Raw genomic sequence first — 13,751 nt, 5'->3', positions numbered from 1 at the left:
ATTCCCTGAAACCACTTAGAAAATATGTCAGTCCAAGCTTCTTTTGGGATGTCACTTAGTGCACTCTCGTACACTGAAATGGCCTCTTCATCTGATGGAAACAGCTGCCCTCGAATTTTTTCCTTAATCTTAAGAAAGAGAAAGACGTCACAGAAGGCCAGGTCATGTGAATAGGGGGGATGGGGTAACACTCGCACTTTTTCCTTCTCCAGAAAGTCCATCGTTCTGGCACCCCTGTGTGCAGATGCATTGTCGTGATGCAGCAGAAGGTGCCCACTCTTGGACTTTGGATGCTGTGACTTCCATGTGGCGATGAGTTTTGGAAGACAATCATTCACGTACCATTCAGCATTGACTGTACAAGGTGTGTCCTAGGTCACAGAGGTGAGATGCCCAATCTTTGTGAAAAAAGTTGCCACCATCTTTTTTCCAGAGCTCCGACTTCGTCGAACTTTTGTGGGTGGTTCCTCCCCTGGAAAGCACCACACAGAAGACTGTCTCTCTCTTTCAGGGTCATAATGGTAGACCCACGTTCCATCACCTGTGACGATATTGTAAGTATCTTGGGACTTCTCTCCATTGAATTTTTCGAGCATGAAACGACAACAGTCCACTCTTGCCTCCTTTTGACTTTCTGTCAGGGAATGTGGCACCCAACGGGCACATCTCTTAATAAGGCCTAAGTGACTTTGAATGATGATCTGTGCTGCTGTTGATCCAATATTTAGGGTCCCTTCAATGTCTCAAAATGTAAGATGTGTATCTTCTTTGCTTGTTTTCCTCACAGCATCAATGTTTTCAGGAGTCACAGCTGTTGCTGGCCAACCGGGACGAGATTCATCTACAGTTGACTGCCGACCCCTCGAAAACTCACGAAACCAATTTCCAACTGTGGCCCTAGAAGGCGAAGCTTCACCAAGAACATGCAGCAAAGAAGAATGGCTTTCTTCGGCACTTAAACCCTTTTTTTTAATCGTAAAATATCATGGCGCCAAAGTCGCGGCACGTCAGCTCCATCCTGCACCGTCTCTGACTCAGCACTGCCTGTGCCTTCTTACCGCACTGTGGGGGATCACCACTAGCCAGGGGCTGCGCACGCACATCCTAGGGTCAAAAAACATTGCTCTTTCGAATGAAAACAACCCCATTGTCCTCCGCCTTGCGGTTTACGGGCTGCTTAAAACTTTCAGCATAGCCCTTGTATCTACCCCCAGGATCTATTTCTTTTTGGTTTATTTCCTCCACTGCTTTCTGCATAGAAGCTTTGGCAGTATTGCATACAGCATCAGGCATTTCTTTACTTATTTTTTCAAACCTTGCACAAGTTGGAGGCATGTTCAGAAAATCACACAATAAATTATCTCCTTCCCTGCCTACCCAAGGCATCTCAGAGTATGTGCTAACCTAAAATTGCTTTCATAGGTACCAGTGTCACATTTTTGGAGGAGGAAAATGAAAATTCATAGCCACACGAATTACAAATTAATTTAAAATCACAAGCTATTCCTACTCTTCTTTTTTCAACAGCAGTAACACATTTTGCATTTTTACAACTTACACAAGAACAAGAAAACTTTATAGCCTGGCACAGAAGCTCTAAATCAATAAATCTGAATCTAGTGTAATCCATATCATCGTCATTCAAGCACCTGTACAGTTCTCCTGTCCCAAATTTCAATGCTGAACGTGAGAGCTTATGTTCTTCATTTCGAGCTGCTTCCTCTTTTTAGTTGGTAAACCAATTTCCAGGAAACCTCTGGTTCCTAAACACAGTTTTTGCACCAGTCACTATGCATGAATCCTGACTTCCACGTAAAGGTTTGCAAATTCAGCCTTTCACCTACTAATATGCATTAATATCATCAAAATGTAAATAAACCACAGGCAAGAAAGTTTTCAGGCGAAGATATATATGTCAGCCAGGGACATAGACATCCGCCAAGATATTGTAAGAAAACAGCCTTCATACTGACAAAAATTCCGCTGAAGCAAGCAGTTTCCCAAATGTCGGAAAAGGTGGGAGTGGCTGCCATAGCAGAGTTAATCTGTTTCACAATTTGAAGGCATTTCTTAAGCTGCTATCACGATAAAATTCACACACAACATAGGTTAAACTGTCTGGATGAAGAAAAATAATATTTTTGAAAAATCGATTTTTTGGACCAAAATCCATTATGTCCCCCTTTAAGTGATATGGGTTTGTAATTCAGCAGTTTGCTCCAGTTTCCTTTTTTGAGTATTGTTGTGACCTGTGCAACTTTCCACTGTTTTGGTACAGATTTTTCGTTCAGTGGATAGTTGAATATGATTGCTGAGTGTACTCTTAAACAAATGTAACTGGTGTACAATGTGCACCAGAGGACTTGCCTTTATTAAGTGATTTGAGCTGGTTCACTACATCGAGGATATCTGATTCTAAGTTACTCATGGTGGCAGCTGTTTAGGTTTAGAATTATGAAAGTATTTACTTTGTCTTCTTTAGCAAGGGAATTTTGGAAAAAGTGTTTAACAACTCTGTTTTAGGGGCACTGTCATCGAGTAACATTACCATTGCTATCATGTTGTGAAGACACTGATTGTGTCGTGCCAATGCCAAAAGTTCAATAAAATTTTTGTTTGCAATTTTATAGCACAATATGACTTCATGTACCTTGTCCCAAGTATAATTACTTTTCCTCATTATAATTTTGCTGATGTTTCTAGTGTTTGTTATCTGCCTTTTGTCAGCTCTATGAAAGGTAATTATACATGGCTGTGTATGGAAGTGAAACATGGATGACAAACAGTTTAGGCAAGAAGAGAATAGAAGCTTTTTAAATGTTGTGCTACAGAATAATGCTGAAGATTAGGTGAATAAATCACATAACTAATGACAAGGACTGAATAGAATTGGGGAGAAAAGAAATTTAGGGTGCAACTTGATAGAAGAAAGGATCAGTTGATACGACACATTCTAATACATCAAGGGAACACCAATTTAGTATTGGTGGGAAATGTAGGTTGTAAAAGTTGTAGGGGGTAGCCAAGAGATGAATATAGTAAGAAGATTCATAAGGATGTAAGTTACAGTAGTTATTCGGAGATGAAGATAATTGCACAGGATGTAGTAACATGGAAGAGTACCGTGCATCAAACCAGTCTTTAAGCTGAAGACCAGAATAATGACAACAATAACAACAACAACTATTACGACTACAACGTGCCTGTTAGAGACTGAATACTTATGTTTATTATATGTTTTTCTGTTTTGGAAATTATTTTAAGAAACCATGAAAGTATTTGATGAGTAATTTTGGCAGATCATTTAAATTCTAAATCAGTACTGTTACATTGAAAGTTCAAGTGAAGGGTTGTGCGACTTTCATTCCATATGTTTGTATTTGCAATTTATGGATTTAAAATGATATTATGTATTGTGAATGAGATGTGAAAGTTGTATGAGAATAAACCATCTTCCCTGTAAGAGAGATTGAGGAGTAATGATGTATTTGTATCGCAATAAACTGAAATATATATACATATATATATATATATTACTACTGGAACTAAATAGTGCTTTTAAATTCTACAGATTTTGCACAAACAAACACAAAAGGTGATACCTCTTCCTCGAGTAAGGGTAGAGAGCTCAAGTTCGGAAACTGCTTTATCATTTTCTCAGCTCTTACACTATGTTGCACAGACAAATTTCAAGAATCTGTGGAAAGATGCCTTCAAAAAGTATTTTAATGTATGTAAGTAGAGGACAGAACAAACTTTGGTTTTAGTTATAGTAGTACTTGTAACCATAATAGTTTGTTTTATTAATGCATGTTTTTGTATTCAGTTACAGGGTGCATGATGAAACAAAGGAAAATCTGCCTCCCCCTCGTGGCCCCCCCCCCCCCCCCCCACTCTCTCTCTCTCTCTCTCTCTCTCTCTCTCTCTCTCTCTCTCTCTCTCTCTCTCTCTCTCACACTCACACACACACACACACACACACACACACACACACACACACACACACAGTGTGTAATGATTGTGAACTTTCACTGCTACTCACAGTCAGAATACCGAGCGAGGTGGCACAGTGGTTAGCACACTGGACTCTCATTCAGAAGGATGACGGTTCAATCCCGCATCCGGGCATCCTGATTTAGGTTTTCCGTGATTTCCCTAAATCATTCCAGGCAAATGCTATGATGGAATTTGTTGGTACCATTGATGTACTCTTATTTTTTGTGCACTAAAATGGTTACAGTTGCATACAAGACAAAGAGTAATGCTCACTGCATCAATTGCGTTAAATAAGCTAGATGTATTTGCCAGGTTGTGCAACGGGGCTGGCACCTTGTGGAACTCAGCTACTCAGGTGTAAGCTCAGTTTTGGCAGGCCTGGGATATCCATCCTGCAGTTACTCAGTGTCAACATTCATCTTTAACCATTAAGCTTTGACCATCTGACGGTGGCCAGTGTACAACATGATGTATCACAAAGAACAGGAAATTTCTATTGCTTTTTAGCTGTGTTAGGATCACATAGATAAGTGGAACTCTGTCTGAGTTGACCTGAATTTACCTTGCTGCTTCTGGGACACCAATGCAGACAATTATTTTTATTAAAAACAATCCCTATGATTCATATAGCTCATTGCTTGGTACTAGAGTCATGATTTTGAGGTGTTTATTAAATGGATTTTAATCCTTTGTTGTATTGGAATTGCCTTTTTTAGATTAAAGTGGACTGCTTTAACCTTTCTGGAGCCTTTTTAATGAAAATATAATGAATACTAATACTGTATTAAATTTTATTATTCTAGTTCTTTGTAGTAAATAAACAATTAACTTTTCTTTAAATCAGCACTTAAAGAATTGGATAAATAATTGAGGTATTTACCTGTGCTACAATTATTTTATCTTTTTATAATATTTTAAGAAAGTCTTTTCCTGAAAAGTTATTTTCGTGTGTCACTCACATAAAAACACACACTTGAGATGTGTACCGGTGCCTATGTACCTGTAAGGCCACAATCCGAAGCCTAATACTACAACTAACAAGAAATTTTATATTTAATTTTTAGTATAGCAGTACATGCATGTGCATACTGTGTGTGTGTGTGTGTGTGTGTGTGTGTGTGTGTGTGTGTGTGTGTGTGACAGACAGAGACAGAGACAGAGAGAGAGACAGAGACAGAGAGAGAGAGAGAGAGAGAATCATCATAGCCCACTATGGGTTCCAGTCTGTTTAAGGCTAGCTGAGTTATGCTCGTCCTCAGTTCTCTGTGTGTATTTCTACAGTATGTGTGTTCATAATTGATTCCTGCTGATTGTTACTTAAATACTGTGCTCAAGTTGTTGATTTTTCTGTGAAATAAAATTGTGTTCAGTCTACTGGTTGTGTTATATGGATAGCTAATTACAGCAGTACACAGTTAATCACATTTCTGAATTTTATTAAATTGAACTTTTTCTTTTGTTTCTCAGTAGCCTTTAGCATGCTGAGAAAGATCTCTCTATAGCGCAAGAGGTTGATGGTACATATTTCAATGTAATTGCATGTGGCCACCGGTACAATCCACCTTTGAAGTTCTCCATCTGAATAATGGTGGGGGCACTTTGTTCATATTGGGAATCATCAGAAGAATATTCTTTAGTTTAGTGACACATACTGTACCCACTTAACCATGTATTGCCTCCAGATACATCTGCACCTCTAAGATCGCATCTACAGCACTCTATGTGTTGAATTACAACAGATAATGTCAGAAGTGCACTTTTAAAAATGCTAAGTATGTAACATTCTTGATATTCTTAAGAACAGTCTTGGCTTTTTCAATAAAAGCTGATTCACTGAGTCAAATGTGTCTGTTACATCTTTGACATTGTGATAGTGTTTGGCATAATGTAAAGCTGCTAAGAACCAGGTACACCAATGTGTAAGTACGGGTTCAGATGAGTGGATGGAGGGGAGAGGAGTGAGGGAGGGGGGTTTGGTGGTATTTGGAGTTATTTCCACTAAGGACTGAATGTCGGGAGGAGCTTTGAGAAATACTTTCTTAACAGAAGAAATGATATTGTTAACTCCAAGATGCAGTAGTAGACACCAAAACCTCACACAAGCCTAGATTACATCTGTCCACGGCACTACTTGTCATAGAGGAAATTAATAGTTGAATCTGTTCTTTGTTCTTCTTTCTAGTAACACTAGTAATGTGAGCTGTGGAATCTTTGTGTTGAAGGAAATGTGAATTTCTAACTGTAGGTTAGTTAAAATTAAAACAAATAAACACAGACGATGGCAGTAACTAAAAAATAGGATCATGATCGTGTAAAATATTCAGTTGAGTCATGTACATGATCAGTAAACTAAATTTAAATTTAGATTTGAAAATCCAAGAGCAGATGGCAAAAGATTACTTGGCCTCCAGTAGTGAAATTGGAGTCTTCCCCAATTCACTGCCAGAAAAGACAAATTTTTTATAATTTCTTTTCAGGCCAGATAAAATTACTATTAAAGTACACTATTCAATGCAAGTCAACACACCATGCAACTTTACTTTGTAAATACAAAAATAAATAGTCTCAAGTGTCAGTGGTTTGTTTCTTTGATGAACTTCTCTATTGTTGGACAGCATTTAAGGAAAGGCTGGTTGGGTTCACCTCAACTAAGCGGTGTAGGCATATTCTCAAAATGACAATATGGTGACATTGCGTAATACACAGTGTTGATCTCAGTGTGTGCTGTATTTCTTTCACCTTCTGAACTAAGACACCATGAAGGAATTATTCGAATGGGATGGAAATTGGTAGATGTGATGTACATGTACAGACAAACAAATTATTACAATTTCAGAAAAAAATGTATGATTTAGAGAAAGATCTTTACAAATTGTGCAATTCCACCTTTGACCCTTAAGCAAGCTGTTATTTGGCTTGGTATTGATTGGTAGAGTTGTATGTTCTCCTAAGGGATATCATGCCAAATTCTGTCCAAGAGGGCACGTTAGATTGTCAAAATCTCAAGCTTGGTAGAGGGCCCTGACCATAATGCTCTAAACATTCTCAATTGGGGAGAGATCCAGTGACCTTGCAGTCCAAGTTAGGGTTTGGTAGGCACAAAGACAAACAGTAGAAATTCTCGCTGTTTGTGGGTAGATATTATTTTGCTGAATTACAAGTCCAGGATGGTTGCTATGAAGGACAATGAAACTTCGCACAGAATAGCCTTGAATCATCACTGTGCTGTAAGGGTGCTACAGATGATAACCAAAGGGGTTCTACTATGAAAAGAAATGACACCCAAAATCATTACTCCATAATGTTGGGCTGTATGGTGTGTAACAATCAGGTTGGTTTCTCACTGCTCCCGGGTCATCTCCAGACATGTCTCCAGCCTGGAATCTCATAAACTGGCATAGAATTGTCTTTTGTGATAAGTCCCACTTTGAATTTAGCAATATTGACAAGTGATTACATGTCCGGAGATGCCCAGGACAGTCGTGGGATACCAACCTGAGGTCATCAATGACATCCACCGTGAGGGTTTATGCTGATGGTAGGTGTCTACTATACCGTTGCCATACTCAGCCTCTGTGCTGATGCTGGGTTGCCAACACTTGCAGTCAGGAAGCAGCTCCTCAAGTCACATTGGGCACAAAGGCTTCTCACCTTTTCAGAATGATTCATATAACACCAAACCATTGCTTGCACTTCCTATGATTCTTCTCTAAGCAAAAAGCCTAACTTGAACCCATACAAAGCATAGTGTTGCTTGTGGGACAAACACCAAGCTCGAGCTATGGTTGCAACTGACTGTTATGATGGTTATTAGAGAGGCTCAGAATTGTTTTAAATTTACTGAGATGCAGAAGTGATTGCAATTCTGGATTGCTTTTACCTTACTCAGGGAGTGCATTCTGAGTTGTAGAATGGATGTAGCCAATAGGTAAACAAATTTAAATTCTCCAGGGCACTGTTTTCTGCCTACAGAGGCCACAGCACGAAATTTTAATCCGCTGGGTCTAAGGGCATGTGGAATTTAATAAAAACAATTCTGCAGGTGTTGTAGTGACTCGGTGTGTCACCTCTTGTCCTATTTTCACTTCACATCATGTATTGCTGGGGAGCAGAGTGACAGGAAATGACACACTACTGCAGCTGCTAAAGTTTCCTGATGGCCATTTCGAGCACCTTTTTGACCACTTAGGCAAGAGGAGTTCTTTTCGTTCACCTGTTAGCAGGTGGGACTCAGTGCAGTACTGGCCCTTGGCCTCATACTGCAGGTAGAGGACTAACAATGTGTAGAGCTTGTGGCTCACACATTTCTGTGCATCAAGTGTAGGAGATTTAATTTTATATTCAAACAAAAGGGCTGAGGCTGATTCACCATTGGGTTTGCATTCAATACTGTGAAACATTTTATTATTATGGTGCAATGTGTTTGTGTTATCGGTGTGGCTAGCTCATCCAGATTTTTTAAGGCAATCAGGCAGCTGCACTTTCCTGAGTTATTCGGGCTGTTTAGTCGCTATGTCTAGGTTTTTAGAAAGGTTATAAAACAACAACTGTGTCTGCAGCTTTTTTAAAATTTGCAGGATAGTCTTATTGTATGAGTGAAAATGTGAGTGATTTTCACTGAATGTGCAAAAGAGGTCTCTCTCTCTCTCTCTCTCTCTCGCTCTCTCTCTCGCTCTCGCTCTCGCTCTCGCTCTCTCTCTCTCTCTCTCTCTCTCTCTCTCTCTCTCTCTCTCTCTCTCTCTCTCTCTCTCTCTCTGTGTGTGTGTGTGTGTGTGTGTGTGTGTGTGGGGGGGGGGGGGGCGGCGCACATGCGCATTTTACTCATTTTAAACACACACACACACACACACACGCACACGCAAGACCTCTGACTGGTTGCTTGTTATAGCATCACAACTTTTGGAACTTGTGCAGTTCCCAGTATTGAGTAACTTGCATCTATACACTTCAGTCAGATACCGCAGCACATGTGGTACATCTATTATTTTTAATGGGCTGGCTGATTAAACTTAAGTTACAGTACTGGAAGTTGTTCCTAAAGTAGTACAAGTGTTTCTAAACTTTATTTGTTGATACTGTTACACTATGTTGTTGCTGTGGTGCATGTAGGTTTTGACCCATGACATGATTATGTGGCATATGATATCACATATACATCAACAAAAGCAAAACAGAACTCTTGCAGTCTAGTTATGGTGCTTATTTTACACATATTGAATTTGAAGACTGGTTTCTGTCTGCCACTTTGACAACAGCATGCGTCAAAGCAGGTGTGTGAAACCAACAGGTTCAATATTTCCACTGATTCTATGTACAAACATTGTTGAAGAAAATCTGATCCTGTACACAAAAAAGAATAAATGAACCGTTACTTAAAAACTCATGATTTTTTTACCTCTCTCTCGTCAGGTGGAGCTGTATCAAATGATGGTAAAAATGCATCTAGAATCACACTTACGGACAGTGATGCAGTCATGCGTGAAGTGATATTACGAACATTTGGTTGCCCAATTTTTCGCCTTGATGAAGGTTTTATTGATCTGTATAATGAAGATGGAAAGAAATCATTTGAAGTTCACTGCAATATCTTGCCAGCACTGTGTGCCGTGGAGACACCACAATGCTTTCTACTGATCCAGGAACCATACATAAAGCACACACTACAAGACTGTGTTACATTCAGTCCAGCATTGCTTGGAACATCTCACATCAAGCCTCTTTTTATAATCTACCAACTATTGCAAGCAATGCGATCAATGCACGATCGTGGCCTTGTGCTTGGAGAAATTGCACTAAGTGATATCCTTATAACTGAGAATCTTTGGATACAGGTTTGAATAAATATAAATTACATGTTTTATTATATTTCTAATTATGTATGCATGTTTTCTCTTCATTGGCTTTAAAGAAATAACCCTCATTTCTACAGAACAATTCATATCTTTTGATTATGTTTAACATTAAAAAGTATTTCAGAGCTCTGCGATCAACAGATGTCCTTGAGAGGGGCAGCGACTTTAAACATTTATTACTCATGAATGTGGAACTGAGTGCTCTTCCAATTTCCAAGGGCATTCATATCCTCAAAGAATTAACACATTTTTAATTGTGCAAAATCACAGTTATAAAACAGGAAATGACAATAAGAGTGTTTAGATGAAATAAAGAACCAAGATAATTTCAAACTCAGATGCAGAAATTGCCAGAAAATTCTTTGCTAAAGGTGTTTTAAAAACATGTGCATTGGTTTCTCTCTTTTTAAAACTATTTATATTAACACATTTCTGATCATACATTTTTACTGAACCTTCTCCAAGCTTCAGTAATTAAACTAACATTATCCACTGTAACAAGGAAGCACCAAGTAATAGGTGATATGAAAATATGGACTTGGATACTGTAACTCAGCAAAGCATACAGTTAATGAAAAATGGGTGCTTGAGAGAGATTCACTGCCTACTGATTTGTTTGTCAGTGTTAGATACAGTCAGTCAATCTGTCTGTTTTGTGTCAGTCTTATTTGTTAGCATTATATAATCAGAAAATTCTTGGCTTTCAGGCTTTAACAATTAGCAGACAAAAATCAGCATTATGTATAATGATATTTTCCCCCTATATACTGTTTTGGGATATGGTCATTGTATTATTATTAATGGTGTATAAGAAATATTTCTTTCAGAAAAATTTTCTTTCAGGTAATGCCACGACTGGAAGATAACATCAATTATGATCCGTCTTCTAATGTTGGAGATGCAGAGAATGAACACATGTTCAGTCCAAAAACTCAAAATGTAGAACTGGTAGCAAATGATCTCAAAGAAGATATGTCAGCACAGAGCAATATTAGGCCTCATGAGGAAGTGAGGATGCACCAAGAATACTTCCAGAGATACTCAAACCCTCGTAACAAGTTTATTCCCAAGACTGATACTGACCATAAAATGTTGGACCATAAAAGCAATAAACAAAAGCTTGAAAAAATACCTTTGGAGATCTATTGTGAACAATGGATTAGAGGGCAGCTATCTAATTTTGATTATTTGACCATCTTAAACAATTTAGCTGGTAGACGCCATGGGGACCCTGTCTGTCACCATGTTATGCCATGGGTAACAGATTTCACCTCTCGGACAGGTTCCAACTGGCGTGATCTGACACGTTCCAAATATAGGCTGAATAAGGGAGACAGGCAGCTGGATCTGACATATGACACAGCCACTGGGACAGCACAGGTAAGTGAACTTCACAATCAAAGGATTTGTGTCTTATAAGCATGCCTTGATATTTTGTTACTGGCTTTCCAGTCGCTTTGCATTTTTTAAAAATTTTTATTTAATTTGCAACTGAAGAGAGATTATACGAAGAAGGATTGGAAAGGAATGCACAATCATTTTTTTCTTCACTGGTACTGCAGCTGGGTTGTTGAAAGTTCACTACAAAGTAATTTGAAATGTGTGCTGCAGAGGGTATTTTGTTTTCATGTTCAGCTCTAGCAAGAGAGGCCTGAACTACAAAAAAACAAATGTGTTGTGCAGGTTACTGTTGTCAGCTTGTGAGGAGCGGCGAAGTGTAGTTTGATATTTGTGAGGAAAAGGGCGTAAACTGAGTAAAATTCACAGGGGCATGCATAGCTTGTAAGGATATGACAGTATTGGCTGTAACAGTGTCTCCAGATGGTACGCATTCTTGCAAGAGGGCTATGTGAAGCTATGCCCTAGATGGTTGGTAACAACTGAAACCCCACAGAATGCCAGAGCAATTGAGGCAGCAATTTTGAACGGCTGACATGCGCACCTGTGAACCTTTTTGCAGCAGTTGAGCATTTTCTGTTGTTCAGTGTACAGTATTGTTCATGACACATTGAAATTTGTGCGCACCTGTTCGGTCAAATGAAGAAATTCCTGATCAACCGATGCTTTGTGACAGACGTGGAAGTGAAATCAGCAGTCCACAAATGGCTATACTACAACCAAATGGACTTCTATGAACAGGGCAAATTGAAGCTGGTACCATGATGGGAGAAATGTGTTGACAATGTTGGTGATTATGTAGAGAAGTAGGTAAAAGTTGTAGGCTCGTTTGTGATTTTTTGTTTTGTTTTGTTACCTATAAATCTTTTTGGTAATAAAATTATTGTATGTTACTTTCTGATATTCCTTCATATATATTGGAAATCTCACTTTATGATTAATACAGAATGGTGTGGTTGCATTTGCTGTGCATTCTGGGGATGGAAACAGGAGATTCAGGACTGTCCTGGGAGGACAACCATGTAGGACTGGCATTGACCATTGCCCTGTAATGTGCTAGGAAGGCATGTAATGCAGAAACCAATTTAACTCTAATGATTTCAATTTTAATTGTTCTTAGAAATCGTTCTGCCAACCCATTTAAGGCTGGATGGAAAGGTTGTAAGATGTTTAATACTGCTGTGGGACCAAAACCTTTTGAATTTGAGCTCTGTGCATTGGAGACTCTTGTCGACCACCAGTATTTGGAGTGCACCCTCTATTGCTAAGTTCCATTGCAAGCCTCCCTTTGCGGCAGTCATGAGGATTAACCACACGGACCCCATGAGAGGGTCTGTGAAGTGTGTGTGTGGCCGAGTACCGCAGCTGCGACAGTGTTGACCGCAGAGAAAATAACTGGGTTGGGGCTGACTGGTGTGCTTGGCAAATGGTACATTGTCAAACCATGTGTGCTACATTATTGTCCATTCAAGCCTTGTGGCTGGAACAATTTGCTAGTTGTTTCATCTAGGAAATCCTCTGTGAAATTGATGCAAGAGCTTTAACACCCAGTGTTGCGGGGATTACAGCTCTACCACATGGCACCATTCTTCATCTTTTGTAAGGAGCGCCATACATTTATGAACAAAAATTTGATGCCAATAATAATAATCTTGATGGCAATTGTTCATCAAAGACAAGGGTATTGTCAGGAGTGCCCTATGGGGTTCTGAATGTACAAAAATATAAGTTTATATATAAAAAAACAAAGATGCTGTAACTTACCAAACCATAGATAGACACACTAAAAAACACACAAACACACACAAAAATTTTAAGCTTTCCCAACCCAAGGTTGCTTCATCAGGAAAGAGGGAAGGAGAGGGAAATATGAAAGGATGTGGGTTTCAAGAGAGAGGGTAAGGAACCATTCCAATCCCAGGAGCGGAAAGACTTACCTTAGGGGGGGAAAAAAGGACAGGTATACATTTGATCGCGCTACATTCGATCGCGCGCGCACACACACACACACACACACACACACACACACACACACACACACACACACACACACGTAATGTGTGTGTGCGTGCGTGCGTATGTGCGCGCGCAACCCAGACCTACAAACAAATTAGAGGAACGGCCATGGGAACCAGGATGGCTCCGTCCTATGCCAACCTCTTCATGGGCCGCATGGAGTAGGCTTTCCTGAAGACCCAACAGCTGCTTCCCCTGGCCTGGTATAGGTTTATAGATGACATCTTTGTGGTCTGGACTCATGGTGAAGAAACACTCCTTAATTTCCTCCACAACCTCAACTCCTTTTCGAAATTGAATTTCACCTGGTCCTTCTCCAAAACCCAAGCCACCTTCCTGGATGTTGACCTTCATCTTGTTGAAGCTCGCATCCACACCTCTGTCCATATCAAACCCACAAACAAACAACAGTACCTTCACTTTGATAGGTGCCATCCATTCCACATCAAACGCTCCCTTCCCTACAGCCTAGGTATTCGTGGCAAACGT

The 13,751-nt window shown here is 39.5% G+C and overlaps 1 protein-coding gene across 1 annotated transcript in view; it reads left to right on the top strand.

Moving 5' to 3' along the window:
- The window catches only part of LOC126281214 (WD repeat-containing protein 81), a 253,643-nt gene that overhangs the window by 7,047 nt on the left and 232,845 nt on the right, over positions 1-13,751 (top strand). The window contains exons 3-5 of the mRNA XM_049979961.1: positions 3,572-3,734; positions 9,406-9,827; positions 10,692-11,228. Coding sequence (XP_049835918.1) covers positions 3,572-3,734; positions 9,406-9,827; positions 10,692-11,228 — 1,122 coding nt within the window. The remainder of the gene's footprint in view (positions 1-3,571; positions 3,735-9,405; positions 9,828-10,691; positions 11,229-13,751) is intronic.

The sequence above is a fragment of the Schistocerca gregaria genome, chromosome 7, assembly GCF_023897955.1.
Source record: "Schistocerca gregaria isolate iqSchGreg1 chromosome 7, iqSchGreg1.2, whole genome shotgun sequence".
NCBI classification, from domain to species: domain Eukaryota; kingdom Metazoa; phylum Arthropoda; class Insecta; order Orthoptera; family Acrididae; genus Schistocerca; species Schistocerca gregaria.
The sequence above is the reverse complement of the archived record's forward strand: the minus strand, read 5'-3'. Positions and strand labels throughout refer to the sequence as shown.